The sequence below is a fragment of the Cavia porcellus genome, unplaced genomic scaffold, assembly GCF_034190915.1.
Source record: "Cavia porcellus strain 051 isolate PalLab524CR breed Dunkin Hartley unplaced genomic scaffold, mCavPor4.1 scaffold_17, whole genome shotgun sequence".
Lineage (NCBI taxonomy): Eukaryota > Metazoa > Chordata > Mammalia > Rodentia > Caviidae > Cavia > Cavia porcellus.
In genome coordinates, this window is record NW_026947500.1 from 5,510,930 (window position 1) to 5,526,836 (window position 15,907).

At 43.8% G+C, this 15,907-nt stretch overlaps 2 protein-coding genes across 4 annotated transcripts in view; one reads left to right on the plus strand and one right to left on the minus strand.

Annotated features, from left to right (window-relative positions):
* Positions 1–4,889, minus strand: part of Nceh1 (neutral cholesterol ester hydrolase 1) — a 66,349-nt gene extending 61,460 nt beyond the window's left edge. Inside the window, exon 1 of the mRNA XM_003467541.5 lies at positions 4,638–4,889. Coding sequence (XP_003467589.2) covers positions 4,638–4,775 — 138 coding nt within the window. The 5' untranslated portion in view covers positions 4,776–4,889. The remainder of the gene's footprint in view (positions 1–4,637) is intronic.
* A 49-nt stretch (positions 4,890–4,938) lies between these two features.
* Positions 4,939–13,056, plus strand: LOC134470839 (uncharacterized). Of its 3 annotated transcripts, none has more exons than XR_010039996.1 (3): positions 4,939–5,127; positions 11,787–11,892; positions 12,531–13,056. XR_010039996.1 is itself a non-coding variant. In XM_063227178.1 (3 exons), exons 2-3 carry the CDS (start codon positions 11,090–11,092, stop codon positions 12,706–12,708), a joined length of 981 nt encoding a protein of 326 aa, XP_063083248.1. In that variant the 5' UTR covers positions 4,955–5,127; positions 6,115–11,089; the 3' UTR covers positions 12,709–13,056. The 3 variants fall into 3 exon arrangements, 1 of the variants encoding a protein (XP_063083248.1); XM_063227178.1 differs by having other exon boundaries at positions 4,955–5,127; positions 6,115–11,892; XR_010039995.1 differs by having other exon boundaries at positions 11,787–13,056.
* The last annotated feature ends 2,851 nt before the right edge of the window (positions 13,057–15,907 follow it).

A 15,907-nucleotide genomic window follows, 5' to 3' on the forward strand; every position in this document is an offset into this window, starting at 1 on the left:
ATTCCTATTTTGAAGTTAAATTTACCTGACATTAGTAAAAATTCTAATTTGAAATTGTTATAAAAAGGCTAGAACCCCGCAGTTTTGCAGGGTTCCCAGCTGAGCTGTCATTTAAACCCACACCCACACAGCCTGAAAGCACATCCTGTGCAGAGAATTCAGGTGAGAGCACATTAAATCTCATCGAGTTTGGGGATGTTTCACAGGAAAACAAAAAGGAAAGGAAAAAAACCCTTGCTCAACTAGGCCTAAAGCACTATCCTCCATAGGAAACAGGGAAAACATCAGCAGAAATGCCAACTGTAACAATCTCTTTTAGATTATGTCAGTAAAAAAATCATAGTACAAGGACTAAGAAGTAAAGGTGGGGAACACTTCACTGATAAGAGCATATATTTAGTATACATGAGGCCCTAGGTTCAATTATCAGCACCCCAAAATAAAAAATTTGACAAAGAGCTAATAGGTAAAGAGGTATAAAGGTATGAGACGGCGAGCTCCCAGGCTCTGGCTTAGAGCTGCCCTGAAACCATCTTCATCACTCTAACCTGACACAGCATCTCCCTCCTACAAGCCTGTGTAACTGTACCTGTCCTAAGACAGCCACTGGCTGTCAGCTTTTTTTAAAGACTATTTTTGAGCATTTCCTCAAAACTTCATGTTGTAGGTCTTCAATCTCTCTACAAGTTAATCTAAGTGACTACTCAAGAGAATATGCTATCAGGAGATCTAGAATACCTTCTTACAAAGACATCTGGTTTTCTTCATAGAAAAATCCCAAAGTATATACCACATTGATGTGTATATGACCATCAGTTCCACTTTTTATGTAGGAAATACTCTTGGGTCAAAAACAAAATGTTAGAATAATTTTTTAGTAATATACGTTCATTATGAAAAAATTTAGGGCTATGGTTGTAGCTCACTGCAGACCCACTTGCCTAGCATGTGTGAAGCCCTGGGTTCAATCCCCAGGACCATAAAACAAACACTCAATCCCCAGGACCATAAAAACAAAACACAACCACTAAAGTATGTATTGATATGATATAGTATATCTGGTGTTTTATAACCTTTTCCCACAATACACAGGACAAATCTTTCTCAAATCTTTTAGCATTATTTTACAACATGAATTTTTAAAATTTTATTGCTTTTAGGGGGGATGAGGTCAGTCCTAGGGTTCCTACATGCTAGACAAGTGCTTCACCTGAGTTACTCCCTAGCTCCCTCTTCTTCATCCCTTTATAGTATGCTTGGGGGAAAGGCTGTTGAATGTTTTCTCATATTTCTCATAAATGATAATGCTTTGATAAGAACTAGTTGACCAGTTTTTAATCCTATAAAGTGTTTCCATTTTTTATTTCATTTGCTGTGTTAGAGGTTGAACCCAGGACCTCATGCATGCTATCCAAGCACCGTTCAGCCCCTAAAAACAATTCTTTAAAAAAAATTCTGAGAGAGTCTTGCTGAGTTGCCCAGGGTAGCCTCAAACTTGCAGTCCTCATGGTTTAGCCTCGCTTGTAGCTAGGATGGATTACGGGTGTGTGCTACCATACCTAGCTAAAAGGTTCCATCTTTACAGCTCCAGAGTGTGTGAGCTAGCAAGTGATCTACCACTGAGCTACATCCCCAGCCCAATTTTGTCTATATTCATCATGATACACAGTAAATTCCATACAGAGTGATTGCAGGAATAGAAAAAGCACACTTCTCAGGCTCCTGACCGTTACTGCGAATCTGTCCTTTAAGAAAGTGGTTTCAAGCAGCAGTGCACGTTTCAGTCCCTTCACTTACACTGGGATTACCATTTTTTTTCACTTGCATAGCACATGGAAATCAGTCTTCAGAATTTCTCCACTCTCTCCTTTCTTCCCTCTGCTTTTCTTGACCATCTTCATACAAACCGCTCAACTGTCTGTTCCAGAACTATCACTTTCATTTGTGCTCTTCCCCTGTTCAAGTCTTACAATATTTCTGTTATAACACAGAAATTTGCCTGGCTAGTAACTTATCCTCTTAAGACTCTTAGAGCCAAAGTATCAATCAACTAATCTAACAAATTAATCTATGCTAATGTAAAGGGGCTTGTTCTAAAGAACATACGTACAATATAATTTGAACAGTTTAAGGAAAATACATCATGTATAATAGGAATGTATTTTATAAATCAGTGGTTTTTAAGTTTTGCTACAGCTAAAGTCACCCAGGGGACGTTTTAAAATGTTGCTAAAAATACGTATCTCCCAGAAATCCTGGATTATTTCTTAAACAGTAAGACCTGAACATCAGGATTTTTTAATGATTGCTAGAGGATTCCAATGTAGCGTCTGTGTTTGAGATGAGTTGAGAGAGAGATCCTCAGTAGCTTCTTCTTAGATAATATTAAAGGAAGAAGAATTTAGTGCATATAATCTCAGTAATCTGACTCACTGAGTAAGAAAGGATACAATACAGGGTAGTGAGGGGTGAGGCAGTTGCCAATAACAAAAGAATAAGACAGCATGTGTTTCTTGATGCTAGGTAGGTGCCCCTGTGTCAGGAAGTAGGCCAAGCTTAATCTCTTAAGTGGTTTCAACTGCTTTTGCAACTGAAACTAAAATTATTGGAGTAACAAGGCTTATGCTGTACACTTCAGTGGTAGCTCTCTAGGTTTCAATGACACAAATTACTTCCAGTTCACATCTGCTTCACTGTGCCAACAAAGTCGGGCAATCCTGCAGATTTCCTACACAATCCACAGGGGATCCCTGGGAACGCTTTAGAATAACCACCAGTACCAGGCATTTAAATATATTCCCAGGCTGGAAGCATAGCTCTGCAGTACAATACCCACCTAGTATGCACAAGGCCCAGGGTTCAACTCCTATTATAGGCAAAACTCAACAAAAATTATGTTCTTGAATAGCACATGCTTTCATCTGACCTGAATGATCTTTACATGATTTACAATTCAGAAGAGAAATGTTAAGAGCCACTTCTCTGCAAACCCGCTCAGGACTGGTCAGAACACCTGTTACCTCTTCTTCTGGGACCTGGCATTGTATTTCCACACAGTCTGTGGGCACACCAAAAGGCCCATCCACACACTGGCTCTTCATGATGTGGTGGCCCAGCTGGGGAAGAAAAGCCATTCTCCAAGCCTGACATTACTTTATGATAAAGAAGACTGCTTGGTGACCTGAAAACCAAGACTCATCCCTGCAGCTAACAGCAGTTTCTCTTTCCCGGTTTTCTTTTTCAGTTACTGGAGACAGCCATTTAACGTACCCAGATAAATACTACTGCCTTCCTGAAGCTCTGAAAGGTGTTACTTCCAAATTATCTAATTCTGCCTCAGGAGAGAGAAACGGTGGGGCTTCCTGAATGAAGACTGACTTTCTCGGTATCAATACTAGAAAAGGGGCTCTGGTCACTGTTCCACCATATCGAATTTTAGCCAGCGGAGGAAAGGAATGGACTCTAAAACTTTGTATACATTTCCTGATGGGGAAAAACAAAAGGCCTTGGAGGTTGGAGAATGTGCCTGAATTCAGAAAAAAGCAAATTTCTACTAGGAATGTGCTACAACATCCTAATAAGGGGACTTTTAATAGGCCAAAGCTCTACAGACTGTAATCTTACACACAGGTGTACAGGGAAAAGAAATATAAACCCTCTAGGAAAAAAACCAGGTGTCCTTCCTTCCTTGTCTAGTAGTCAATCCCAAAAGAATTTCACAAAAATAACCTTGATTAAAGCCCAGGGTCGAGGCGAGGGAGGCGACTTGATTTTGGAAGAGGGTTAAGAGTTTAGATAGGGCAGAAATACTGTCCAATCATAGAACTCAGACTTGGCTGAAGGCTGTAGTTACGACACTAAAAACAATGCATGGAATAAACCACAGTTACCTTTTTCCTGTCTATGAGGGGGAACACACACACATATTCATGATACTGTGGGCACAAACGCTATCCTTTCAGGTTAAGCCCAGGCACCCTGGCTCAGGCAAAGGTTACTGCCTTGGTAGTCAAGGACATCAACGCTGCGAGGCAGGCAGCAAACATACATTATGCAAACTGGTTGGCAGATCCTCCACCTCCGCCGCCTTTTCAGCCTGCCGGGCCTCTTTGCCTCCTTTCTAGCACAAGAGCCACAGATGAAGTGGGAGATCCGCACGGTTCCTCCAGAGCTGCACCCTCGGGACGGGAGCGCGCCGAGGCCAGAGCTCTGGGGGCCCGCGGTGCTCTTTTGCTTTCCAGGTGGCTGCATCCCTGGACTCAGCGCCGGTTCCCTCTACTAGCCTTTCGACTTCCTAAAACGTTTAACTCACTCCCTTCCGGCCCCTCTAGGAGAATGAAGATGGGGGCGGGGAATGGTTTACAAAATGCTGAAAGATCTGGCACTTGACATTGCAGACCAAGCCGAGGTTTGGGACGGACGAAAGGTGAACCAGCTGTTAAATACTGTTCGGGAACTCCTGCTCTTCCATCGCGCTAACTAGGCGACTCAGACCCAGCTCCGTGCCCGATGGGCCACCTTAAAGGGCGATCGCTTCGCTGCACTAGGAAAATACGCACTCGGGGGACGCGCAATGTCGTCTCCCCATCCAATGCAGTTAAGAGGAGAGAGAGAAGCAGCGCCGGGCTGCGCCTCACCACTTGCTGTGCGCCCCGGAAAGTCGCGTCCAGCAGCATCAGCTTCCAGGGATCCGACACCGAGCTGGGCAGCGGGATGTAGACGTAATAGGCGGCCAGCGCCACCAGGGCGGTGAGCAGGACACAGGACGACCGCATCCTGCCGGCTTGGCTCGGCTCAGCTCCACGAGGAGGCGACGCCAGACGCAGATCTCCGCTAAGTTTCTGCCAGCCGCAGCTGCTCCAGTACGGGTTTCTTATAAACCCGGGAGCCAATCACCGGCGGCGCCGGGAGGAAGTGGGGGTGCTGACGTGCGCCCTCCGAGTCCTCGCGGAGACGCTTCGGGCGCTCCAGGTTGGAGGACGCTCCGGCCGGGCGGGGCGCAGCGCACCCTGGAGGACGAGGCCGGTACTGCGAGCTGTGGCTGGGCCGCCTCCTGCCTAACCCAGTTCTGCCCTCCTGATGGGTCTCAGTCCATCCCGACTCAAAATGCAGCTGCTAATTAGCACGGTGAGAAAATGCTGTTATTCTAGCCCCAGAATTGCAATATAAAGTTATAACTGATAGGTAGGAGGTAGAGAGAGTCACAAATTCCTATAGCTCAAGCAGTGATGGGCCCAGGGCACATCTAGCACTCAAGGCTTGGTTGGTTTCCAGATTTCATTCTCCAGTGAAAAGAATCAGGTTCTTTGTTCAAAGTCCTTAGAAAAAAATCTGATTCCAAGGCCAAGACAGGCAAATTAGAAGATAAGGAATGTTCAAAAGATAGCAGGGATGGCTCAAAAGGTCACAGGTGGTAGATTGAAAGGTCTCCTTGTGGCTAAAGCTGGAGTACTTTTAACAGTAAAATAAATTACCCTAATGGATTATAAGCCATCGAATGAAATAAAAATCCAGGAGTTTATACTAAAATAAATGAGTAAATGGATGGAGTAAGAGAGGAGGCTTTCCTTACAATGGAATGCCAGTTATTAACCGCAGGAAATGATAAACGCTAAAACTAGCGAGTGAAAGTTTGACAAAAATTTTAGTTTTCATTAAAAGGAATGTCCACAAGCCAGGTACGGTGGTACAGGTCTGTAATCCCAGCACTGGGGAGGCTGAGGCAGGAGGATAGCAAGTTGAAGGCCAACCAGGGCTACACAGTGAAACCTTGTTTTATTAAAAAACAAAACTCTTCATGTAGATTATCAATTAAAAAGGAAAAAGTAATAATTTTATAAGACACAAACCTGATTGATACTGCTGGAAATAGTTCTTTTACTGGGTCAACAACAGCAGAATTATTTGGATTCAAATTTCCTGTTAAACATAAGAGAAGTAGGGTACAGAATGGGAGAGAGCAAACCTCACTCGCAGTTACAACCAGAAATCCAAAAGGAACTCTTTTAAGGAAGTAGTAGAACAACTCCAAACCTATTGACCAAGGCTTTTAAATACCTGGTACATAAAATCATGCATCTTAATATAACAATTTAAATTTAATCTAATCCGCAGGTGTAAAATAACCATCATTATAGGACTGATGATGAGACGAAGAGAAAGTTGGTTTCTTATTCAAAGTTGGAGGTAAACATTCTGAAGATCCCACTTAACTGGCATTCTAAGCATAAGTTGGGGTACTTGTTTTTCAGCTTTTTATTTATTATTTCTTTTAGTTACTGGTTAAGCAAATAACTTTAAAGAGATAAGGTTGTATGTGTTGTGAATACATATGCGTGAAACTAGAAACTAATCTTAATGGGTGATAAGAGACAACCTCAGCAACATAAGCCAAGCTAACCATTGGATTTAGTTAACGTTATTTGTTTATGTATGACCTGTGAAGTAATTCAAAGTCTTTGATATTTTTTCTGGAGTTTGATTGTATGGTAATAAAATCACTAATCTTAGAACTAATGAAAAAAACCCTAAACAAACAAAAACAAAGTCACACACCTGACCCTGGCTTTCATCTTTGGCTATAGGAAGAAAGCTCAGTGTTGCAGATTTGTCTCTAGAGGACCAGACCAACTACGTGGCTGGCTCATCCTGTCCTCTAGTGTGCAGTGACAGAGCCAATATTCACTTCTTGGGCATCCCAGTGCAGGGCAACTTCCTTGAGATACAAACTGAGAACAAAAGAACTGTTTAATTCTCCACACTGGATCAGAGAGTTTAAAAAAGAGAGAGAGAGAGAGAGAGAGAGAGAGAGAGATAATCTGAAACTATTTAAAACACTTTCATGACTCTTTTTCAATTTTTCATTCATTCAACAATTATGCCTCACCTGTACTGAGAAATAAGGGTGTTAAGAGTGATATGGGGGGGCGCCCGCCCACCACACTAGATCGTGTTCATTGTGCCCTTCCTGCAAGCATCGTGATTTTTCCAGCTTGTGCCGGGAGCAGTCACCATGTAGCGGCCCTCCATCACGCAACAAGGTGCCACCATGTTCAGATGGGTCACATGGTGACAGGGTGCCACCATGTTTGGATGGGTCACGTGGTCACAGGCGCCCCCATGTTTGGACGGGCCACGTGGTCAATGGGTGCTGCCATATTCGGACAGGTCACATAGCCAATGGGTGAGGCCATGTTCGGATGGGTCTCATGGTCAATGGCTGCCCCCTTGTGGCTCCTCTTGAGAACAGCAACAGCTGCCTTGTTGTGGTTCACATGATGGTTGCCGGCAACAATCCTCTCGCTGCAAGGCACACAGTGAGATGCCATCTGCCTGTATTTCCTCGTCCCAGGGTGAGTGGCAGCTGCTCTGTATCCGTTGTGCAGATAATTGCTCACACACGCCTGCCGGGCAGATAGCTGCCCAATGGCACTCTTTTCTACATTCTTCTCCTCAGGCTCTGCTACTGCTTTGAGAACAAGCTGGCCCCGAGGGGCTGGTCAATATCCATGTACATTTTTCTCTTTTGGATCTATCCCAGATTACCCATAAATTAGGTAGCTTCTCTGTTGACCCACAGAATTACATCAGGCAATTTGAATTTATTACTAATTGTTATGATTTACATTTTAAGGATGTTTATGTGATTTTAAATACCACCCTTAGCTCACAAGAGTGAAATCAGCTGTGGCAGGCAGCTCGAGAAGAAGCTGACCACAGGCATAGGGCAAACACCACTGAAAATGACCCTGGGCCTGTAGCTGTGCCAGACCAAGATCCTAACTGGAACTATCAGAATGGACAAGGTTCAAAAAAACTACATAAGATGATTGAATGTCTGATTGTGTGCCTTAATAAGATTGTTCACAAACATACAAACTACAACAAGCTTTTAGAACATGTCCAGGAGGCTAATGAGAACCCGGCTGTATTTTTAAATCAGCTTTGGGAAACCTTAATTAAGTATACTAATGTAAACCCAGGCTCTCATTAAGGGATGATTGTTGTTAACTCTTATTTTGTTTCACAGTCTGCTCCTGATATTCATGCAAAATTACAAAAGGTTGAACATGGCCCTCAAACTCCACAAGGAGATCTACTTAAATTAGCCTTCCATATCTTCAACAATAGAGATAAGATTCAAAAAGAGGAGAAACAAGCTCAAAAATTAAAGTTTGCTAAATATCAGTCTGACCTCTTATCGAGCTCCCAAGACAAAAAAATCTACAACAAGGTGTGGCTGCCCGAGTCCTGCCCAGACTATGCTTCAAATGCAGCAAACAAGGACATTGGGCAAAAGACTGCCTTAACCCTGGCATTCCTCTTGGACCCTGCCCATACTGCAATCTTAAAGGGCATTGGAAGAGCGACTGTCCTAGCCGCCAGTGAGCAGCTAAGCCATCCTCTAATTCCCTCACCCTCACAGGAGACTCCGTCAATGCCAGATTTGTTGCTGACTGACCTGCTTGGACTTGCTGATGGGGCTTGGGGCTCACAGCCCCCACTCCGGTAACCTTGTCGGAGCCCCGACTCTCACTGGAGATCTCAGGCAAAATAATATCTCTGCTTATGGATACGGGGGCAACTTATAGTGTACTTCCTAAATTTTTAGGACCTTGTAATAAGTCTTTGATTTCTGTTGTGGGCATTGACGGCCAGCCGATCAACCTTTGCAGACTGGGCCTATCCCATGTAGATTCCAGACTCTTTTCTTTACCCATAGCTTCCTAGTAATCCCAACATGTCCCACACCCCTTTTAGGTAGAGGCCTTCTTCAAAAGCTTAATTTTTCCTTCACTTTCTCTCTCCCCACAGCCCTAATCCTCCAAACAGCCTCACAATACATCACAAAGCCATTCCCCCCTCTTCCTCCTTCTGTGGTTGACCCCATGGTTTGGGACACATCCAATCCCATTCTGGCTATACATGCCATGCCTGTTTTAATCTGTCTCAAGGATCCCTCCATTTTTCCCTGCATTCCCCAGTACCCCATAGCTCCCCAACATTTAAGGGGACTTAAACCCATATTAAGTGGCTTTTAGACAATGGTTTTCTTAAACCTACCCATTCACCCCACAATACTCCAATTCTCCTGGTACTCAAGCCTGATGGGTCCTATCACCTGGTACAGGACCTTACAGTAATTAACAGTGCTGTTACCCCAACTCACCCAGTGGTGCCAAATCCTTATACCATGCTCTCTCATATCCCTCCCTCCACCACTCACTTTATGGTTATAGATCTTAAAGATGCCTTCTTCACTATCCCCCTACACTCTGACTGCCAGAACCTCTTTGCGTTTACATGGACTGACCCAGACACCCTCAGGTCTCAACAACTTACTTGGACAGTGCTCCCCCAAGGGTTCAGAGATAGTCCCCACTTCTTTAGTCAGGCCCTCGCTACTGACCTCACAGAACTTAATCTCAAACTGAGTGTTCTTCTTCAATACATAGACGACCTTTTCTCCATCCCATATGTTAGCCATACAACACTCAGCCAGTCTTCTTAATTTCCTTGCTAGTCATGGATACAGGGTCTCTCCTGCTAAAGCCCAGATAGCCTCCCTAAAAGTCAAATACCTAGGTCTTGCTCTCACCCCCACTACTCGCTCCATCACCTCAGATCGTAAGGCAATTCTTCATGATCTCCAGGTGCCCACAACTAAACAGCAGGTTACATCTTTCCTAGGTTTAGCTAATTTCTTTTGTCTCTGGATTCCTAACTTTGCAGCCCTAGCTCAACTCCTCTACAAGGCTGCTAAGGGTTCCTTATCAGAACCCCTGGACCCTACTAGGCCCATACATGCCTCCTTTCAAAAATTAAAAGAGGCTCTCCTAAAAGCTCCAGCTCTTACCCTTCCTGATTCCATCCAACCTTTCATCCTATATACTGCTTCTCAGGGCCACAACACTATAGGTGTACTAGGACGCAAAAAGGGACCTTCTTTTCAAGTAGTAGCTTACTTGTCAAGACAGTTAGATCACACAGTAAAAGGATGGACTCTTTGTCTCTGAGCTCTTGCAGCTGCAGCCCTCCTGACACAGGGCTAAAAAGTTTACATTAGGGCAATCTATTACAGTACACTCACCTCATCACCTACGTGACCTTATCTCACATAAGGGTGCTCCCTGCCCTAATGACCCCTTCTTTCCTTCAACAGGTACACTTAGCTCTCTCTCAAGACCCTTGCATCTCTATTGCAACTAGTGGTCCTCTTAATGTGGCAACCTTACTTCCCACCTCAGAGGGCCATCCTCACCATGACTATATTGAGTTCTTACAGATGACTCCCACCCCTTTCCCTCACATCAGTAGCACACCTCTCTCTTTGGCCTTTGACACATGGTTCATAGATGGCAGTTCAACAAACACAGACAACCAAAAGAAGGCAGGATATGCAATAGTTAACCAGTCAAAAGTTATAGAGGCAAATCCACTGCCACCTGGGACCTCTTCCCAGAGGGCAGAACTTATTGCCCTTACAAGGGCTCTTATACTAGCAAAAGATAAGATTATAAATATATACACTGACTCAAAGTATACATTTAGCATTTTACACTATCATGCCTCTATCTGGCAAGAACGGGGTTTTATTACCACTCAGGGAACCCCCATCATTAATGCTCCCCTTATCCTTAAACTTCTAGAGGCAGCCCAACTTCCAAAGCAGGCAGTAATTATTCATTGTAGAGGACACCAAAACTCTACAGATCCTATTGCTCAAGGCAATGCCTTTGCAGATTCACAAGCCAAGTTAGCTGCACAAGGGCCCTGCGCTTCTCATCTTCTCCCGTTAGTCCCAAACAGTCTACCTCAGCCCAATTATTCACCAGAGTAGTTACAGCTACTTCATAAACCAGGTTACACACAAAACACTCAGGGATGGATTTTTCAGGGATCTGAACTTGTTCTCCCACATCAACAGGCCTCAGACATCATCACTGACTTACACAACTGTTTTCATATAGGATCACAGGCCCTATACAAACTCTTAGCCCCAATAGTCACACACCCTTCTCTAAAAGCTATCATTCTTAAGATTACTCACACCGGTGATCTTTGTGCCAGGACCTCTCCTCAGGGACGCATGGCATCCCCTTCCTTTCCTATCCATCAGTTTCGAGGACACACCCCTGGTCAGGACTGGCAGATAGATTTTACAGACATGCCCCACCACAAGACTCTCAAATATCTTCTCACCTTTTTTTGTACCTTTTCAGGATGGATAGAAGCCTTTCTCACAACCAGGGAAACTGCTGATGTAGTTACCAAAATCATATTACAAGAAATCATTCCAAGGTTTGGTCTACCTCAGAGTATTCACTCAGATAATGGTCCCGTCTTTATTTCTCAGATCACTCAACAGGTATCCTCGAGCTTACACATCACCTGGCACCTCCACATCCCATACCATCCACAATCCTCAGGGAAAGTAGAAAAGGCAACTGGCCTAATAAAGACACACCTTACAAAACTCACTTTAGAACTACACCAATCTTGGCCTCAACTTTTGCCGTTAGCCTTAGCCAAGGTCAGGGCACTTCCCCGGGCTCCTACTTTCTTAAGTCCTTTTGAACTTTTATACGGCAGGCCATTCTTACTCCACAATCTTCCTACTCCCCCAAATCTCCCTCCCCTGGCTGATGTCCCAGTTCTCTCCTTCCTCCGACACTTGTGGCAACAACATGCTGATCTCTGCCTTCCACAACCCTCTGGAGAGGCCAAACCAGATCCTCCCATATCCCCAGGAGATCTAATTTATCTCAAATGTTCTAAATCCACAGGACTACAACCAAGGTGGAGTGGCCCCTACCTGGTCTACTTGGCTACCGCTACAGTGGTCAAAGTTGCTGGACTCCCATCCTGGTTTCACATCACTCAGGCTAAGAGGTGCCCTCCCAGCCCTAAATCTGATCATTCTGAGTGGTCATCTCATCTTCTGTCGCCCACCTGTCTCCGTTTATGAAGGCGTCACAGCCACAGTTAACAGGCTAAGTCATGTTTGTTATCTAATTTGATTCCTAATTTCTTACATTCTATTAATGATCATTTTTACAGCAGGACTCTTGACAGTGTTTCCTAGAGACTCCCACATCATGCGTAAGATCATCTTCATAATGATCTATGTGATAATGGTCATAGTTCTTTCTACCCTCAGCTGTCTGGTTAAGTGTGACATCCCTGAAAGCCTAAGCCCTTACCTTCCCTATACTGGTACAGCCACCATCTCCCCTACTCCCCCTATTTTTTCCAGTTCAACTCCTGAACCGGAGACAAGTTTTACACACCTACCCTCCTAACTTTTATGCTTTCAGATGGGGGAGTAATCACCTCTCATAATTTCATTCCTTCTAACCTCACACCTATTTTTCAGAATTCTACCTCACCGTAACAATGATCCTACCTCAACATCATCCTGATAGAATAACATGTCTAAATCAAAGGCACCTTTCCCTCTACCTCAGCTGGGTCCTTAAATGTGACAGTGCCATGTCTCCTCATAACCTCATGTTTCTTTGTTTTTCCAGTCTGACATATGTGCACTCACCAGTGAATGCACCAGTGAATGTTATCCTGGCTAAAACACCTGGCGTCAGCGTCTACCTGGGCATCAACCATCATCCCACCAACTCCCCTAGGCTCCAGTACAGGGCCTTCTGCCAGCAGGAAGTAGTTAAAGAGAGAAATCTTCGCCCCTTTTCATAATAATCATAAGATGGGATATGAAAGGGTTTTGGCGCAGATAGGACACTGTAGCCAGAAAAGACCTCAGCCGGAATCAGGGAGCTCCTGTCTCCCCCGCCCCTAGAGATTTACCTGTAACTCTATCTCCCCCCACCCTTCGGAATCTGCCCCTGGTGCCAAACATGTGCCAATGAAATACCTGTGCATCTCTAATGGCCCTGGGGCACTACCCTAAGATTAGGCTACTTATATCCCCCCACGCCACGTGTCCGCGGGAGAGATTGCCGGACTTCAGCGGCCGGGGGTGGGGGGTGTCAGTCATCTCTCTCGGTGTTCTCAAAATAAAGGCCTCTTTTGTTTTATACTTTACATCTTTTGGAAATAATCCTATCATTTGGCATCCTATCACTTATTATGAGTGAAATTCTGTGGGAAGCACTTTCAATATATTATTAATTCATTTAGTTTCCTAACAATTTTGTGATGCACTATTGTTATTCTGAAAACAAAGGCACTGAAATATGAGGTGCATTGCCTCAATTTGTTAAGCTGGTGAGGCATGCATGGGATTTGAGGCCCCAGAGTCTGGGCCTAGTGCTCATGTGCTCTAGATTCAATTCCTGAGCAGCAACATGACCAAAATAGTCAGACAAGGGGCCACCCTGTGGATGGCTGCTACTTTAAACTAGGTGAAGAAGCATGCTCTGAGCAGATGCCATTTGAGCTTCAAAATAAGGAGAGACCTTTGTGACCTCAGAGGAGAGCCTTACTAAAATCTGGAGGCCAAGGAGAGCACTGCAGAGGTTCTAAGGTGCTGGTGACAACAAGAAACAGAAAGAGTGCCAGCCAGGCAGGAGCAGGCTAAGGGAAGAGGCTCAGACAGAGAAGGAGGAGGCTGAGTAGTCACTTAGGACCAGTAAGTAAGCTGTGAGATAAGAGGTGCAGTGGAAGCAGCTGGAGACCTGAACGTAGGGAAGTGACATGATCGGGTCTGCCTTTGAAAAGGTGGGAGCCAGATGCTCTGTGGGGAACAAAAGGCCATGAGGTGGCTTCTGCAGTGGCCAGGGGAGAAATGATGTGGCCCGCAGTAGCAACTTAGCAGTGGAATGGAGATAGGAGAAAAATCTGGGATAGAGCTAGGAAAGATAAAAACATATCAGTGAATTGTGAAGAGGGGTAAAAAGAAAAGTTAATAAAATTCTCTGCTTCTAAGGAAATAAAACAGCTCTTGAATCAAGCAATTAACTTTTCCATTTTCATAGACTTGCCTTAGATTTATTTTTGGTATAATCTCTAAAGTATAGGGCACAGCAAAATCATTGCTTAAAAAATTATTTATTTTTACTACTTGGAAAAATTGACTCAAATGCCATATACTACACCATGTAAAGGGGCTTCTTCATCCCAGATGAACAGAACCTTAGCTGAACATGTAATGAATTTTGTTATCTCAAAGGCATGGTTGTAGATGCTGATGTGATGAAGATATGGCCCCATTGCCCACCAAAAGTGTTCTCTGTAGCTGGAGACAAAGTCAGACAAATAGATAAAGTTTAGATGGAGGATTCTGTTATGTAAGGCTGGGAAGTAGGGTACACCAGAAGAGGTGACAAGGGAGAAGGTCTGCAGGCAGAAGAGCACGACGCAGACGAATTCTAAGCGAGACTGTCCTCGGCAGAGAGAAAAGCATGGACAGAGTCCTAACGTGTAATGTGAGCAGAAAATTACAAAAGTTCAGGATTTCTGCAACATCAAATGCAGGGAAGAGGAGGGCAGTGAAATTTAACCTGAAGAGTTAGTAGAGGTCACATGATGTGGGCCTTATGTGTAATACTGAAGAGTTTGCGCATTATCCTGTGTGGAGAGGTTGCATTAGACCCCGCTGGTATCAAAATGAGGGCAGATTGGTAGGATGAGAGCAGAGGAAGCTTTTGGGAGTGTGTTACTTCCACGATGTCCAACAATGAGGTATTAGCTTAGACTTGATTCAGGTGACAGCCATGTGGATAAAAGTCCAAGGATGCCTAACAAATAGAATCAAAAGGACTTAGAGAAAAGGAGAAAGTAGTTGAGAAGAATTCTCAGATTTCTTATTGAAGCAGCTGTGAAGATAGTGTTGCTTTATCTAAGATAAAGAATGGTAGGAAATAACTAGAAAGATGCCTGTAATCTCAGCATTTAGGAGGCTGAGACAGGAGGATTGTCATGAGCTTAAAGCCAGCCTGGGCTACATAGTGAGTTCAAATTCAGCCTGTACTGCAAAGTGAGACCCTGTCTCAAAAACCAAAAATAAATAAAATAAAGAAGAATAGTGGGAGAATAAAAGGCTTAAGGACAAATGATAAATTCCATTTGGAATATTTAGGTTTGAGGTACATGTGAGATATTACAAGAAGGCTTGTAGGTGCATAAGGCCAGTAGTCAAAGGAGACATACCAGCTGGAGATGTATATATGAAAGTCCTTGTCTTATAACCAAAGCCATGATGGTAGATGAGAGAGGAGGTGAGGGGGCTGGGAGAACCAAGCCTGAGGGTCTTATATTTACTGTGTCAGGGAAGGAGGACAAGTTGATTAAAAAGGCCAAGAAAAATGACCAGAGTTCTACTCAAACTAGAGGAATGGAATAGGGATAGATAATGAGTCATTGAGTAGGTAAGTTGGTAGAATTTCTTCACTGGATACTTAGACAGAGAAGGAAAGAGGAGTTAACAATGACTCCAAAGTCTCTGACTTGGGCAGTGTCATTAACTGATGTGAGAATTTTTGACAGGAAAGCAAGTTTAGGGTTAAGAGAATGAGTGCAGTCTTGTGATGGACTCAGGATAAAATCCCCAGGTGGACATGTTCAGCAGTACATTGGATTTAGAGCCTACAAGAGGAGAGATGTCAGAACTCTGCTAGGGAACTGTCATAACAGACAGCTGGAGCAGCATAATATTTCAAAATGCTGATGCAAAGTATATAACACACAGCATGCAATACAAACAAAGTTCCAGGAATACTAATATATTGAACCCTGATCAAATCATAAAATCATTAACACAACATATGTAAGAATAAAAAGAGGGATATACATGTCTCTAAGAGTTTTAATTTACTCAATTTATATTCAGGAACATTTTCAGGAATGCCATCTAATTGCAATGGGAAGATTTCATTAAGGTCTAAGTCACTATTTGCTATGTTCCAGGAAAAGTAGTTGGTGAATTACTGCATTA